Source organism: Lemur catta, chromosome 4, assembly GCF_020740605.2.
Source record: "Lemur catta isolate mLemCat1 chromosome 4, mLemCat1.pri, whole genome shotgun sequence".
In the NCBI taxonomy this organism is placed as follows: domain Eukaryota; kingdom Metazoa; phylum Chordata; class Mammalia; order Primates; family Lemuridae; genus Lemur; species Lemur catta.
In genome coordinates this window covers 19,269,395-19,286,489 of record NC_059131.1, presented here as the reverse complement: position 1 = coordinate 19,286,489, position 17,095 = coordinate 19,269,395, and the positions used below count along the sequence as shown (strand labels likewise).

General features: G+C 54.6%; 1 protein-coding gene across 1 annotated transcript in view; it reads right to left on the bottom strand.

Moving 5' to 3' along the window:
* Positions 1-1,294: 1,294 nt before the first annotated feature.
* The window catches only part of KCNK3 (potassium two pore domain channel subfamily K member 3), a 34,174-nt gene continuing 18,373 nt past the window's right edge, over positions 1,295-17,095 (bottom strand). Inside the window, exon 2 of the mRNA XM_045549215.1 lies at positions 1,295-2,795. Within this exon, the coding sequence (XP_045405171.1) occupies positions 1,888-2,795 (908 nt within the window). The 3' untranslated portion in view covers positions 1,295-1,887. The remainder of the gene's footprint in view (positions 2,796-17,095) is intronic.

Below are 17,095 nucleotides of genomic sequence, written 5' to 3'. Positions count from 1 at the left end.
GTGTGGGCCCTGCTCTCCTGGCACGTGGGTGGCCAGCTCCTCCACACTGAGACAGGACTCACACACAGGCTAGACTTCTTCCCCCAGGGGTCCCCAGAGACTAGAGGATGTGCCTGGGGTGGCCTGAGGCTGGCCACCCTGCAGGCGGCCACCCTGCAGGCCCCTCCCCCCAGCTTCCCTGAATGCCAGGGCTGGCATTGCTGGCGGTGTTAGGGAGCTGACGTGGGAACAGCATGGGAGGGCAGTACCGCAGGAGGAGAGGTTCCTCATCTGCCCTCTGATGCTGTCCTGGTCACTATACCAGCTTTACCTGTGGGTCCCCAGTAGTGAGCCAAAGGCATCACCTCCATCTGCTGCCCTCATCTGGGTTCTGGGTTGCAGGTGGGGTGGGTAGAGGGCACACCAGGTCCAAAACCTCCCTCAGCTGGGAAGGCTGTTCCATGCTGCAGCCTCAGCTCATCTCTAACTACTAGGGACACAGGCACCAACACTGGCTGTGGGGCCAGGGACGATGTCCTATAGGATATACCTGCCAGTTCTCTTGGCCACTCTGCCAACGCTTAAGAGTCCCAGTTCCTGGCCTTCCTTCCATAAGACCCAGCCCTGCGTACCTTGGTCCCAAGGACTTCTCTGTAAGCGGGCGGCCCAGAGACAAAGGCCCCCATGCCACCAATATGTCAGAGCCCTGGCTCCTGGTCAAGCGTAGTAGAGCTGTGTCTCAGCAGTGGCCGAGCCCTGGGCCTTTGGTTCTGGTTTAAGCCCCAGTCACCCACAATGCCAGGGTGTGTAGGGCAGGAGCTTAGCTTTCAAGAGCAGGTTGAGCTGGAAGGAAAAAGCCCGAAAGAGCAGGCTGGGTTCTTGTCCCCCTTTGCCTTTTGCTATCTGTATCACCTCGGGCAAGTCACCTCACCTATCTGGGCCTCAGTGTTCTCATCTGTAAAGTGGGAATAAGAATTCCTGCCCTGGGGACCTCACTGGGGTGTTGTGAGACTCAAATGAATGAGTAGCCAGCATAGAATTTTTGGAGGCCAAAAATCACTTCCCAAATTTAAGAGCTGGTAATTATCAGCAACGGCTGGAGATGATGAGTCTAAAGTTTTCTGTAGCAGAATCCGAGGGCAGTGTCTTGAAGGCTGAGGTTCCCCCACCCCCCTTGAGAATGTGGTCAGAGGCCAGTTTAGCTCTCACCTACCCGTGCAACCACCCTATAGACTGAGGGGCCACTGCCTCCCCCACTCCCCTGGCCCTCCTGCTGCCTGCCTGTCCTACCTGCTTTCCGTCCTGCCCTCTGGGGACTAGCTTTAGGGACTTCTGGGTGTCCACTTTCTCTGTAACTGCAAAGCCATGCAAAACAACACAAAGGTAGTGGGAGGTTGGGAGACACAGCTGGGGATGGGGAAGGGGAGCGGGACTGAGTGGGGTGACCTGGACAAAGACACCTTGGCTTTTGGAGCCAAGGGAAGGTGGGAGACCTGGCAGGACAGAGGTATAAATAGAGATGCAAACGTACACGGAACATGGAGTCCCCTCCGGGGGTGGGGGTCTGGGTACCAGCAGGGTCTCTGAGGACTGGGGAGCTTCTTAGATTTCCAAAGGGATGGAAAGCTCCCAGCTTCTGCCCTCCCCTCAGACCCCCCCAAGTTTCACATTTCTCGGAATTTTCAGGGCTCGGATGGGGGCTCCAGGGGTCCTCAGAGCCCGGCCTCCTGCCAGCTGGTGCGAGCAGGCACAGTCGGAGATGGGGGGCTGGGGGAGAGTGGTGAGGGGTGTCGGGGGCGTCCCACTGGGCTGAAGGCAGCTGGGGAGGGCTTCCTGGCCAACCCCTGCCTCTTCTCCCCGCAGGAGCCCCCGCCCCCGCCCCCAGGCGCTCCAGGCCCCTCGGGGCGTTCACACGGAGCTCCTGCGTTTCATGAGGCCGCGGAAGGTGGACAGGCTGTGCAGGCCCGTGGACACCGAGCTGATGGCGGAGCGCGGCGCCACACTGCAGAGGCAGCGGCGCGACGGCGTGTCGCTGTAGCGGCCGCCCATTCCCGGCGACGAGTGGCTCTGCTCCATGCACGTGTCGGACGTGGACAGGTCCCGCGGGATGATCATGGGGATGGAGTACTGCAGCTTCTCGCGGCTCTTGTACCAGAGGCACGAGCACATGGACTGGAAGTGCAGCACCTCGGCGTACACGTTGCGGAAGCCGCCGGGGCCCGCCGCCGGGGACGAGGCGGTGTCCGTGGTGTGCACGCTGCCGCCGCCGCCGCCGCCGCCGCAGCCGCCCGCCCGCCCGTTGTGCGTGAGCAGCGCGCGGTGCTCGGCGTCGCGCTTCTCGTCCTCGGCGTTCATGGTCATGAAGCGCAGCACCACGAGGTTGAGGAAGGCGCCGATGACCGTGAGGCCGGTGAGGATGTAGACGAAGCTGAAGGCCACGTACTGCGGCTGCGTCTGCAGCGCCTGGTCCTTCTGCAGCGCCACGTAGTCGCCGAAGCCGATGGTGGTGAGCGTGATGAAGCAGTAGTAGTAGGCCTGGAAGAAGGTCCAGTGCTCGTAGTGGGAGAAGGCGGCGGCGCCGATGCACAGCGTGCTGATGCACGAGAAGAAGCCGATGAGCACCATGTTGGCCATGGACACGTCGGCGCGCCGCATGCCCAGCCCCTTCTTGGCGCGGTGCAGCAGGTACCTCACGAAGGTGTTGATGCGCTCGCCCAGGCTCTGGAACATGACGAGCGTGAGCGGGATGCCCAGCAGCGCGTAGAACATGCAGAACACCTTGCCGCCATCTGTGCTGGGCGCCGCGTGCCCGTAGCCTGGGGGAAAGCGGGGAGAGGAGAGAAAGCACACGCTGTGGGGCTGCCCTTGCAGAAGCCCTCCTCCTCCCCTCCGCCCCCCGGCCTCCCCCACCCTGCAGGGCTGGGCCTCTCTTTCAGCACAGTGATGGGAGTGTCCTTGTCCCCGCGCACTGTGCTAGTCTCTTGCGTATGCCTTGGCATTTACTTTTGTGACATCTCCAGAAGGTAGGGTGGGAGGAAGAAACAGGGAGGGTTAGGTGACTTTTCCAAGGTCACGCTGTTTGGAAGCCCAGCAACTTGCGTTTGAACTCTAGTCTGGCTTCAAAGACTGGACGGTTGGTATACTAGAGGAGCTCACTCGTGGTGCTGTTGGGAACTTGGGCCAGAGGCACAGGGACAGTGTGAAGGACACAAGCCAGTCGGGAGACCTGGGTTCTAGCTCAGTGTTGTGGGCTTTGGGCATGCGTCTTGGCTTCTCTGTGCCTCAGTTTCCTTCACTTATTAAGGGGAGGTGGTTAGACTGAATTGGTTCTGACATTCTGTGATACAGTATGGAGGGAGGGAAACTGAGGCATACAGAGGACATGGCTTCTCATCAAGGAGGATGGCTCCTTGATGATCTCCCTGCTGTCAGCCAAAGCTTAGGGGTGGTGGTTAGCAACTGGGGCCCTCCAGATTCCCTGGGGCAGCAGGCCCACCAGTGCCAGAGAAGGAGAAACGAAACAGCTGGAGAATGAGTACTCCAGGTTCCTCACCCAACCCTAGTCTGGGGCCCTGAGGTCATCGTCTGTGCTTGGCCCCAAAGTAGGGTCTCTCCTCACTGGGAGGTGGCGTTACTCTTGGCAAAACAGAAGCCCTTGCTGTCCTTCCAGGTGTGTTACTGTCACCAGCCAGACAACCTCTGTGCCTCCCAGCCCACCCCAGCCCTCACTGAGCCAGGAGCTGGGCAGAGGCTAAGCCTCCCTCCGAGCCAACCATCAAATGGCCTTAAGTCAAGAATTCTGCCTGGTTACCTGGAGGGAAAATGACCCTGGATGGGAACACAGAAGCCTTGGGCACAAGTCTGGCCCTGTCACTAGTGGCTATGTGACCCTGGGCAAATTACTCCCCCTCTCTGAGCATGTTTCTTCATTTGGAAAGTGTGGCCTTCCAGATCTGGCCCTGCGTCTTTCACTGTTGAGATATTTATTACTTTTATGAATAGAATTACAATAAAATAATGCTGGCAGCCTTTTCAATTTTTCCTCCTTCCTAGGCTTTATCAAATCTTAACCAAATGTTTTTTCTTCCATGTAGTCTTCCTGGATACTTCACAGCTAAAAGTGATCTCTGCCTTATGTGGCCCTGAGAATGTTCAGCTTTGAACTCCAGGGCTAATATTACCACCACCACCCCTGTTCCCCAGGGCCCCCAACTACACACAGCTAAACACTAGCTAGTGGGGAAGGGGTAAGCACTGCTTGGCTTGTTGTGGTCCTCTCTAGCGTCCACCTTCCCATTGCCAGCCACACCCGTGGGAGCCCAAAACTCGTTTGATGACTGAATAGCAGGGCAGGATGCTGTGTACTTTGGGATCTGACCTGAGTTCACGTCTTGACTCTGTCAGGAGCTATTAGGTTATTAAGTATGAAATGTCTGATTTCCTTAAGTACTAAGTTTGACAGGTGATATCTCTGACATTTTGCTTTGACACTTCTTATTTTATGTTTATTGTGAAGGTACATCCTCAATCTTTCAAACGCATGTTTTGGCTTGTGATTGTCTTTCACATTTTTTTAAGAGCAATTTTTGTGAAACTATGGTTAAGTCAAAAATTCGTGTTATTTTGGAATATGAGTTCCATCATGGAACCAATGCAGTGCAGACAGCTTGAAATATCACAAAGTGTTTGGGAAGGATGTGGCTAATGAATGCACAGTAGGTTGATGGTTTGAGAAGTTCCGTTCTGGTGATTTTAATCTTGAAAATGAGCCACGTGAGTGATCTGAGACCAAGGTGGGTAATGATGAGCTGAAAGCTCTAGTGGAAACAAATCCATTTCGACCTACCCATGAATTAGCAGCAAGGTTTGACGTTACTCTTCCAACAATATTGGACCATTTGAAACAAATGGGCAAATTAAAGAAGCTGGATAGATGGGTATCACATGAATTAAATGAGTGTCAGAAAAGAAATAGTTTTGAAGCTTGCCTTTTTTTGCTGTCATGACATAAAGACAATTTCTACACCGAATTGTTATGTGTGATGAAACATGGATTCTTTTTGATAATTGCAAGCGTACGGCACAATGGTTGGATAAAGATGAAGTGCCAAAACACAATCCAAAACTGAATATTCATCAAAAAAAGCTATTGGTGTCTGTTTGGTGGTCCAGTGCTGGTATTAACCACTACAGCTTCATGAAACCTGGTCAGTCAATTATAGTGGATGTCTACTGCAACCAATTGGACGAAATCATGAGGATGCTTGTGATTAAGCAGCCAAGACTGGTCAATAGAGACAGGCCAATCTTCTTGCAAGACAATGCTTGACCACATGTTGCACAAACAATCCTGCTCAAATTACAGAGGCTGGACTTGGAAACTCTCTGTCATCCACCGTATTCACAAGACCTTGCACTAACTGACTACCACTTCTTCCAGGCTTTGAACCACTTCTTGCAAGGAAAAATATTCAGTTCTCAACAATCTGTGGAAAATGCCTTTTGAGATTTCATCGCCACTCTTTCTCCAGGCTTCTTTGCTGCTGGCATGAACCGCTATCGTTAAGATGGCAAAACTGTGTCGATAGTTTAGGTGCATGCTTTGATTAATTGTACTGCTTCTTGTTTGAGATATGATAAACTAAACTTGTGATTCAAAATTGGACATTTCATATTTAATGACCTAGGATGGGTGCGTGTGTGTGTGTGTGTGTGTGTGTGTGTGTTTGACCTCTCTGAGCCTTAGTTTCCACGTCTGTAAAATGGGGCTAATAAGTAGCATCTGCCTCACAGGGATTTTGGGAAGAATAAGAAAGATAATGTGTGTAATGCACTTAGCCTAGAGCCTGGTACATATCAAGTGCTCAATAATGGCTCACTGTGATTAATAATGAATGAAGGTACCAGATTACTCTCACGTTTCCAAGATAGCTCCCGGGCTCAGTCCCAGTAAAGCTGGCATCTCTGTCAACCCAGGGCCATTTGGATCTTAAAGCTCAGGGAGGTCTGGAGACAGCTGCTCAGGGGTGTGCAGGGCTGTGGAGCTGCCCTTAGAAACAGCTCCCCTGCCCCCCACCACGGTGTCGAGCCAGTGACTGTGTCACCCTTTGCCAGGGACCTGGACAGCTGAGCTGTTGAGCCACTGTGCCTGGGACGTCTGCGCCCCAGCAGGGTGAGAACAGATTGTGCCGCCAGCCCGGCCACGGCAGCCAGACCACAACTCACCTCGACAGCTGGGCAGGCCTCGAGCCAGAGCTGCTTCTCATCCCGTCCTTCCCTGTCCTCCCAGGCCAGCACTGCTTGGTGTACGGGGAAGGCATGGCACTGTGGATGGGGCTCCATGGGGAGTGTGGACCTGGTCCCAGCTTGACCACCTGATGGCTGTGTGACCTTGGGCAAATCCCGCTCCCTCTCTGGGCTCACTTGCCTTGTCTGCACTCTGGGGATTGAGCTAGAGCTATTAATCCCCACCCTGGCTGCCCGCCAGAGCTGCCATCAGGAGGAAAGGAGAGACTGGATGTGCAAGTACTTGGGAACCTGTGGCGCGCGGCAGAGGCAGCGGTGATGGGATCTCATGGGGGAAAGTCGGCCTGAGAGCACAGTGCTGGGGGCGGGGCCATCCCTGTGGGGTCAGGCACACCCTCTCCACCACCACCACCACCTTGCCCTTTGTTCATTCATGAGCTGTGACTTCTCTGGGTCCACCATCTCTTAGGTAAAGCCAGTGCCCTGCTGCCCACCGCGGGCTGCCATGAAGCCCCCAGCTTCAAGGAGCAACACGTCCTTTCCCCACCCTTCTCTTGTCACCTGGCAGCATCCTCGCCCTATGCCCAGCTGTGCAGGCACCTTCTCTGCACAGTGCTTCCCTGCCCTTCCCCTCCCACCCCAGCCTGAGTGTCCTGAGGACCCAGCTCCAGCTGCAAGTGACAACCCCTTCCCCTGCCCCTCCTCCTCTTGAACTTAGTGACTTTCAAAGCAAGTGGCAGAGTGACAGAGGCTCTTGTCAGCGGCAGCACTGGTCCCCCACCACAGCCACTGCCCGTCCAGGGCAGCCTCGCCTTTGGGGTCGGATGCCCCCAGGGCTGCCCTCGCTTCCTCCCACAGGCTGAGGCTTAATAATAAGCTCTTACCCTTCAGATATATTTTTAACTTAATCCTCAAAAACTCCTAACAACGTCATTATTATGACTATCTCCATTTCACAGTTGAAGTCATGAAGTCTGGAAAGGCCTTGTGAGTTGGCCAAGGCCACTAGGCCTCTCTGACTCAGCGTTCATTCCTGTGCTCAGGAGCCCACGTATCACCCCGGGAAGGGCAACCAGGATGCGAAACTGAGGCCCCGAGAGGAGGGCACTGCAGTCGGAGCCTCAGCCTCAGAAGCGGTGCTGGGCGAGTGATGTGCAGGGTGACACGCTTCTCTAAGCCTCAGGCCCAGGGTCAAGCGCCCCTCCCCTTCACCGGTCCTTCGCCTGTCCTGCTGTCACTGGGTGAAAGGGCAAGGGAGCTGCGAGGACCTACTGACGTGGGCACCCAGCTTGGAGGGGCGCCAGCTGGGTGGAGCCATTCCCAGGGGGCCCAGGAACTTCTGGGAAGTCAGTGGGAGTTTGGCAAGACGTGTCTGCCTGCCAGCAGGCCTGCCGCCTGCCGGTCCTTGTCCACATCAGCCTTGGCTTTACGAGGGAGGGGGCACAGGGGTTCTTCCTCTTCTCCTTTCTGTCTGGCCCTGCGAGGGGCCACCTGTCCTTGTGTGGCACCACCACGCACAGAGGCTGCTCTCTGGGGCTGGTTCTCTGAGGACCCTCCCTCACAGTACCTGCTGACCGATCAGCCAGAATCATGCCCGGACCACGAGACTCTAGCCGGTGCCTCTGAGAGCACTGACGGGGGGTATTCCCCCCCCACCCCACCTCCCTTCCCTGAATCCACCATAGACTTCAAGGTTCTCAGAGCCGGAAAGGCCCTTAGCAATCATTTGATCCAGTCCTTACATTGTACAGATGAAGAAATGGAGGCCCAGAGAGGGAAAGCAACCTGCTCAAGGCCACACAGCTGGTGAATGGCAGAACCAGGACTATGAACCAGGATACTTGGTTCTGAAACCAGTGCTCTGTCCACTTCCCTCTGACTCATTCAACCAGGGAGCAACTCAGCTAAGAGATGGCCCTGGGACCTGGCTGGAGGCACACAATTCATTGAGGAAGTCAAGTGGCTGGACATAAATATGAATTGCTAGTATGTATGTTTTAGGGCAGCAGGAAAACTGAGAGGTGGGACAGACACCCCTGGGCCTCAGTTCTTCTGTTTTCTTCCCAAAATCAGCAGGGAGCTCAGAAACCGGCTGAAGCTCTGTCTTCCTGGGAGAGGTGGGGTGGGGGTGGGGGAGTGGGATTGGGATTGGGATTGTATCGGGCCCTCCTCCTACTGGTCTTTCCCTATGGCCATTTGCTTCTAGCCAAAGCACAAGTAGCCACCGTGAGCCCTTGGTAATGGCCTTGCCTGCTGCCCACTGGCTTCCTATGCCTGCCTGACCTCCTACCCCTGGCCTAGCTGGCCACAAGGCCAGGATGCTGGCCATGGCTTTGGGTGGAGGAAAGAGCATGAGGCTAGGAGGCAGGAGACCTGGGGTCTGACCTGACCCTGACCAAAGCTAGCCTTGTGTTTTGGCAATTGCCTTCCCCTCTTGGGGCCTCAGTTTTCCTCATCTGTGACATGGGAGACAGGCCAAGCAATGAGGTTTTGAATTGCTATAGATGTCCTTTATTAAATTTCCTCTCCATCTGACCCATTCATAGAATCAAAATCTTGAAAGATTTTATTTATGAAGCACAATGTGCTGATCAGTGCATCGTGCAACCTACCTAGAGTAGGCACTGAACAAATCACTGTTAGAGCTGTAATTAATTTCCCCATCAAAATTAATTAAGAAACACATCTGCCAGTCAGAACTTCTGATTAGCATAAGATAATTGCTTCTATGAGACTGAATGAAGCTATTGTGTTTGAAATACTGAAAATAAGTAGGAGATCTCTGCAGTTGAGTGGAGTAAATAAGAACACACACTCTGGAGCCAAACAGCTTTTAACCTTGGCCCATTACTTAATCCACCTTATCTGTAGAATGGGAATGATGAAGTCCTTACCTCGAAGACTTGCTGTGGGGACGTGATGAATTAGTACACTTAAAATGCTTAGGGCACTGAGATCAATAAATGTTAATGATTAGTTCGAATATTTTGGAGAACACCAAGATTAGATGGTCTTTAAAGTTCTTTTCAGCACCAACATTCTACAATCAGTGTTTCCCAAAGTTAATTTTCAGGAATGCCAGTTCCATGGAATGTTAGCAACTGTTGGATGAGAAAAGGGTTGCTTGGTTAAGTTGAATTGGGAAATGCTGAATTTGACAGGCTTTGCTGTCATTTGATTTACGTGTGGCTTTCTCAGAGCCACATGTGTTAATGTGCAAGGTCAGTCAAAGTTGGGAGAATGTGCTAAGTTTTCCTACTCACTTGACCTTGGAGCACTTTTCTCATGGTGGGGACTGCTGCACAAGTGCTTCTTGGAGCACAGTTTGGGAAATGCTCCTTTGTAGCGTCAGGATCCTCTAAGGTCCTTCCTCCAGGTCTCTGACGTTGAGATTCTTTGATCTCCCATCTCTGGGTGGCCCAGCCCTTCTGTAGATTAGAAACCGCAGCCTTGGCAATGCACGGCTGCACCCTGTCTCCCTGCTGACCTAGTTATCTAATGTAAATATGGCACTGGCTAGGCTAATGTTTGTCCTGGGGGAAGATGGATGAGGGACCTGTGGCCCGAGGCGCCCAAAGAGCTGCTGAGAGTGGGGGAGGGCCTGACCTCGGGTGCTGCCTGGGGCTGGTGGGGTTGCCAGAGAGGAGTGTGGGCTCAAGGGAGACAGAGGCAGCTCTGGAGGGCTGGCTGCAAGACACAGGGCCCCCAGAGGAAGGCCGGGCTCTCCTGCTGGGCGGCAGAGGGCCCTCGGGCTCATAGGGACACCCAGGAAAGGACCCATGAGGACCCCGCCTCCTGGGAGCCTAAGGCACAGATAGCAGCCGCCCCTTGGTCTGGAGGTGGCAGCAGAGTGGAGTCGGGGAGCCTAACTGGTGTGTTAAAGGAGGTGAGGCGGAAGGAGCCGCCAGGGCCAGTGTGTGCCCCGGCCCTGGAGGGGGAGGGCAGGGCTGCGCTTGTTGGAGAGGGGAGCGTGGGTACTCTGCAGCCAGCTCAGACACCACCTCTTCCCGGTGCTGCAGGGGCCTCTCCCTCTGCCCCCCGCCTGCAGGCCCCTGCCCCCATATTTGTGCACTCTTGTCTACAGAGGAGTCCTGCAGGGCTCTGCGCTCCTGGAGGGCTGACAAGTCCCCTCAGTGTCAGGCAGAGGGTCCAGTGGGGGCAGCTCCTCAGCAAATGCTGCTAAACCCAGAAGGCCCCAATTCCGAAGAACTCTGAAGTCCGTGATGGCAATTGACAGACCTCCCCTTAGACACTCAGGAGGGGGAGGGGAGGTGGCCCTTGGCAGGAGGGCCTTTGGTGACTCATAGCTCCTGCTCTCACTGTGGCTCCCTGGCCCCTTCAAAACGAGGTCAGCTTCAAGGTCCCCAAAAGAATCCCCCCGGCCCGGCCTGGCCAAGCCCCGAACTAGGCCTGGGAAACCACCAGGGTCTCATGGAGCTGGGGTGGGGGTGGGCCCCGTGTACAGAACGGGGTCTGGAGTTCGTCCCCTCTGAAGCACAGCACCTGTCCCCTCCCTCCTCCCTGCCCCTTCCCAAGGCCCCTCTTCCATTGTCCCAGCTCCCCCCACTCCCTAGTGCAGGTTCTCTCCCTGCCCCTTCCTTCCTCCCAGACTTGCCACTGTGGGCCCACTGCTCTCTCCTCTCTTACCTTTAGCTGTCCCCATCCACAGGTGCCCCTAGTACTGATTTAGGGGCCTCTGGTGTAGGACGGCCCCCAATGCCCCCATCCCCCACCTTCTCCAGGCCCACGTGAGATGAGGGGAGCTGAGAGGGAGGGTGCTGGTGTCATGGAAAATCCCTGCGGCAGCCAAGGTCAGTGTTTGCAGACACAGCCTGGCCTGGAGCCAGGCCTGCCTCCCTGGCCAGCTCCCTCCGGCCCATCCCAGAGGCCAGCTTCATGCAGGGGTCCTCAGGAACCCCAGGGCTGCCCTGCTCTGGGTGCCTGGGGACAGGGGCCTTAGGAGCAATCAGTCCTAGAGTGTGGGAGACTACACAGTCCAACTGTCCCATTTTATAGATGAGTAAACCGAGGCCCAGAGAGGAACACGGACCAGCCCCCACATCATAGCAAGTCAGCGACAGAACTAGGACTGGGATCCAGGGCCCGCTGTCCTGCTCAGTCCTGTTTTAGTGCCCCATGCCGCAGAGGGGAGCATCCTAAAGCCTGTTCAGATGGGCCAAGGAATAGTGAAGGCTGGTTCAACCTTTCCATGCATCAGGGACTAGGGTGAGGGAGGCTGGACGGGAGGTTGCCGTTGTGGCCAGGAGAAATAGACCCAGATGATCAAACAGAGGTCCCTGACCTCAAAACACTTTCTGCCTGGGCATAAATCAGATGAAACCTCTCAGTGGAAGCACTTTGAAAACTTCAATGCCCCATGGAAAGCAGAGGTTATTACTACACAAATTGTTAAAATGGGTGGCACTCAATGGCAGGCTGTCATGATAAAGAAAGAGAAAGAAAGAAAGAAAGAGAGAGAGAGAGAGAAAGAAAGAAAGAAAGAAAGAAAGAAAGAAAGAAAGAAAGAAAGAAAGAAAGAAAGAAAGAAAGAAAGAAAGGAAAGAAAGAAAGAGAAAGAAAGAAAGAAAGAAAGAAAGAAAGAAAGAAAGAAAGAAAGAAAGAAAGAAAGAAAGAAAGAAAGAAAGAAAGAAAGAGAGGAAGGAAGGAAGGAAGAAAGAAAGAAAGAAATGCATGGCAAAGGTGGTAAATTTTTTAGGAGGGATTTAAGACAGAGGCTGAAGGAGGGCTGGAGGTGAGAACTTTAGCTGGGGTCTCAGAGAGGGCTTCCTGGAGGAGGTGGCATTTGCCCTGAGCTCTGAAGGGTGGCTGGGAAACACAGGTTCTGACTAAGGGAGCTGCTGAAGCAAGGATACGGTGCCAGGAAGACACATGGTGTGTTAGGGGCAGAGAAAATGACCTGTAGGGGACCGGTGGGCATTCTCACAAATGGGGCTGGCAGACTGTCTCAGAGAGGCAGCTTCAAGATATGCATCGAAAACCTTAGAAATGCATCTACCCACTGACCCTGCAATGCCACTTCTAGGAATCTCTGCTGGGAAAATAACCAGAGATCAGAACAAAGATTTATGAACAAGGATGTTTATAGCAGCATTTTCATTGTGAAAAATTGTAAACAGTCCAAATGTTCACCAATAGGGCTTCGTTAAACATATCAAGGTATATTTATGTGGTGGAATATTGTGCAGCCATTAAAGTGCTGTTCTTAAGGAGTCACTTAATTACATAGAAAACCACCATATAATGCTAAATAAAAAGGGCAGGATACAACACTTTCTGTAGAGCGGGATCCCACACTAAATATATAAATATAAGAAATGTATATGTATATACCCCGAAAAAGAAGCTGGAAGAATATACACTAAAAACTCACAGAGTTTATCCCTGAATAATGGGTTCATGATTGAGTTTAATTTTCTTTTTATACATTCTACATGTTCTACAAAAAAAAAAAATCTATCACTTTTGTAAGTAAAAAATGGCAGATATTATAAACCTAGCAGCAAAAATTCTTCTTGTGTTCTTGGAGCAGGAAGTTCTGTTGAAAGGTAGAGACTGGTAAGGTGGGCAGGGGCCAACATTTGGGAAGTTTTGAAGGGTGGGTTCAGGAGTAAGAGTCTTCCCTTGAGGGCAATGGGGAGCCATTGAGAGCTCCTGAGTAGGGGAGGGACATGTTCGAGGAGGTATTGAGCCAAATCTCCTGGCGTCCCTGGGTGGGGCAGTGGCAGTAGGCAGGCAGGGGGACGCATTAGCACTCTGCATGGTCTAGTTTCAAGTGCTCAGGGCTGAGCTAGAGGGAAGCAGAGGATGCGAGGATTCAGGAGGGGAGAGAAGAAGGGTGGCGAGAGGAGAGGAGAGTGCGCCACAGTGCGGGGACGCCCTGCATTTGTGGGTGAAGCCGTAGCTCCCTGAGGGCAGGGGTTCTTGTCCCTTTTGTTTGCCACTCTATCCCCCATAGCTTGAAGGGGGCTTGGCGCACGGCTGCTGCTTCATAAACCTCTGCTGAATGAGTGACTTAGTGAGAGGGACGCCCCGAAGATGAGCCTGAGGTTTGAATGGCACAGAGACAGGGAGGATGGACAGAGTGGGAGGCCCAGGGTGGGCAGTGTCACACCACAGCACGACTCCAGGTGTCCTGGGAAGGGCGCTGACCTGGGGCCTGTGGGGTCTGTTCTAGGCCAGCCACTGGACCAGGTGCCATGGCCCGGGCCCATGGCCTGTCTGCATCCTTATGACCCGCTGGACAGATTGAGCCCAGAGCTTCTGACAGCTTGGATCTGGTGGGGTTTTCATTAAATGGATCCACCAGGGACAGCCTGGCGTTGAGAAAGGAATTCCATAGCACAGAGTGGACTTGGCCCTCTCAGCAGATGGCTGAAGGTGCTAGTCCTCCCCAACACGCTTCTTTAAAAGCTGTGTCTGTGACTCCTGCATCTGGCTGGCCTGAGTCAGGTACATTTACACTCCCCGGTGCTCCCCATATCACCCTTGGGGAAGTAGGGCATGTTGGCACTTCCCTCCAGACTACCCAAGAGGGAATGGACTGCTCCCAACTGGAAGCCCTGCTGGGTCTTGGGGACAGCAGTGGCCAGCTTAGGAGTGGACCTGGCTCCCTGAAATCCACACTGTGAGTGGTGCTATAGGGGACAGGGTGGGGCCCAGAGGGGTGAGGGTGCACAGGAGTTAAAGAGCACTCCACCAGGAGTTGGGAGGCCCGGCTCCCATCCTAGCTCTGTGCCTACGGTGCTGCAGGACAGGGGTCAGCAAACTGTTCCCTGCAAAAGGCCAGATATTAATATTTTAGACTTAGCAAATCCTATTCTCTCTTGCAACTACTCAACTCTGCTTTTGAATGAAGATAGCAGCCATGGATACAATATGAAGACAGGCACGGCTGTGACCCAGTAAAACTTTATCGACAAAAACAGGCGGGACGCCAAAGCCTCGGACTGGGGTCAGGGGTCAGGGTCCATGGCTCCTCTGAGTGGGACCTTCATGAATTGCTCCTTCTTAAGATCATTCTGGGAAGTGGTGGTGTTTTCCCAGAGGGGAGGGCAGGAAGGCAGGTGCTCTCTCCCACTACACCCCTGCTCCTTCCCATCCAGCCCCTCCCCGCCAGCAGCTGGGCCTGAGTGTGCTGGGTCCCAACAGGGCTCCTCAAACCAGCTTGGGCCAGAAGGCAGGAGGCTGCAGGCTGACGTTGGCCACAGGTTGTCGGGGGCTCACAGCCAACCCTGGAAGATGATACTCAGCCTCTGGCAGAGGGGGCCGTGGCGCCTGGGGAGGCTGAGCGGGAAACAGGGTCCCTAGGGAGGCTGCAGCACTTGGCTGGTCTCAAAAACATCAGCTGGAAAATCATCAAGGCAAAAGTGGCTTTATTTCCTCTTAGCTTGTCTTAATTAATTAATTGAGCAAACATTTCTTAAGCACCTACTACTTTGTGCCAGGCACTAGGCTAAGTGCTTGGAGAGGATGCAGACAGGATGGCTGAACCTTGCCCTCTGGGGGCAGACTCGACAGCAGGCAGGTGGGAAAGGACTCAGTAAAGACTTGCCCCAGGAGCGCTGCACTGTGCCAGAGGGGCATTCAGTGAAGGTAGGACCCTGGGACCCAGAGGCCTGGAAAGGGAGTCGAGGGCACCGCGATCTTGCCAGTGGTCCTGCGGCTGGGAGCACGGCATTTCCTGCTCCCGATAGCCTCTGAAGGTGGCCCTGGACACCTGGGAACACGGTTCAGGGCCAGTGTGAACACCTGGCTGGTGGGCAGGGCTGCCTGATCCCGGCTGTCACTACAAATTGGATCAAGATCAATGTCTGAGGCCATACTCTCTCTTTTCCCCCGTCTTTCTTTGTTTTTTGGTTTGTTGTGCCACTTACTATTTTTTAAAATAAACTTTTTATTTTAGAACAGTTTCAGATTTACAGAACATCAGGAAGACCTCCCTTCCTTTTTAAAAACTCAACACCTCTCCTACGTGGGTGCAGTGCTGGCTGCTGTACCTACCCCCGCCCCCACATTGCCTTCTCCCAGGAAACCTTCCTCCCGCCTGGCCCTGGGAGCATCCCCTTCTCTCTCCGAACAGCGTCCACCTCTGCCCCTCACTGGGCCTCTCCTGGGGGGCACTGGCCGGCCTATTTACCCACCTCCTAATGCACAGCGCAGCAGGAGGGGCGAGGGCAGCTCGCATGGCAGGGATCAGGGGTGGTGGGCACTGGACGAGCCCTTTGAGAGGTGGTCAGGGCTCGGGCCTGGCCCTCGGGCAGGTTCTCCCCTCCTCGCCTCCCCTCTGTGCGGCTGGGTCTGGGGCTGCAGGGGGCAGGCAGGATGGAGGGGAAGAAGAGGGAGAGGAGGAGAAAGGGAGGCGTTCACTCGCCGGCACCGAGTCCTGCTTGTCTGCTCCTAGCGCCTCTGCTAACAATGGCAGCAGTGTCAGGTAGCCCAGATGACCTCACCTCCATTGTCCCTAATCCTCACCCTGACCCTCAAAGCGGGCATTATTAGCTCCATTTTGATGAGGAAACCAAGGCTCAGGGAGGTCACATACTACTGGCCCAAGGTCAGACAGATAAAATGGGCAAAGCTAGGATTCAACCTCAGGCTTTCGTCTTCAAGGGCCAGGCACTTTCAGGTTTCTGATCCCTCAGGGTGTCCCTGGGACCACCCACTTTTCAGTAGAGCAGAGGAAGCGTGTCCAGCAGGCCAGCATCCCAAGGCCACCACACAGCCCTCAGGGAAGCACCTGGCCTTGTGGTCTTGGTGCCCTGCGTACCGCGTGAGGATGGAGGATGCCGTCCTGGCCAGAGACCCTCTCCTGAGCTCCTCCCTGCTTTCTGCCAGGCTGACAGCCCAGAGGTTGGGGGGCCAGTCCTTTCTGTCCTAGGGAACAGCCCCTGGAGGCTCTCTTTGGAGACTCCTGGGATGTGCCAGTGTGGCCCTGAGCCAGACAGAGCAGGAGGTGGGAGGGGGAAGCTGGAGGGCAGGGCTCAGGGCCCCGAGGAGGCCTGCAGATGTGGGGTCCCCACCCCCAACACATGGAGGACATGGTTGGGGTGCCTGCTCCCTTCTATCTCTTTGGAACTATCCCTCCTGCAAGAACCCTAATCAAGGGTGGGCCTAGGCAGCCACTTTGTACCATGTCACCCTGGCCCAGGCCAGAGTGGATTTGACCAGGGCTGGAGCCCTGAGCCAAGAGGACTCCAGCTGTTGGCGGGGCTGAGCCACTCAGGTTCCTTCTTCCAGGAATTGGGATGAGGGCTGAGGGCTGGGTTAGCTTTGGGGAGCTGAGCTGCAGGATTACAGAGTTGGGTCCTAGCTGGGACCAGGGCAAGCCAAAGCCACATGCCAGTCACAGTTACAGAAGAAGAGAAGCCAGAGAATGACCAAGCAAAGCAGAGACAGGAGAATTCAGCCCAAGAGACCGGGAGGGAGAGGCCTGGGCTCTGACAGCTGGCCTTTGACATTGGCCACATGGTGCTGTTTCCTTTCTGAAGTCCCGTTTACTTGCTCTGGTCCGCAGGGGCACTGTGCCCTGGCTAAGTCCCAGCCACTCTGGATGGACTGGCCCAGTCCCCAAGCGCTGTGTTGCAGGGTGTCCAGCGCGGCAGAAGGGCCCTGGCTGGTTTCAGGAGACGCACTTGGACACAGCACTCCACAGCGTTAAGGAGAATTCCTGTTGAACCCTCACAGCAGCTCTGTGCCACCTGTTGGGGATGAGAGATGTCCATTTGACAGTTGGGGATTGGCTGGGGACACGGAAGTCTGGGAAGACCGGGCATCTCTAGAGCTGGACCTGGGACCCGGGTCTCTTAATTTCAGGCCTGCTGCTTCTCCCACCACCCAAACCGCCTCCATG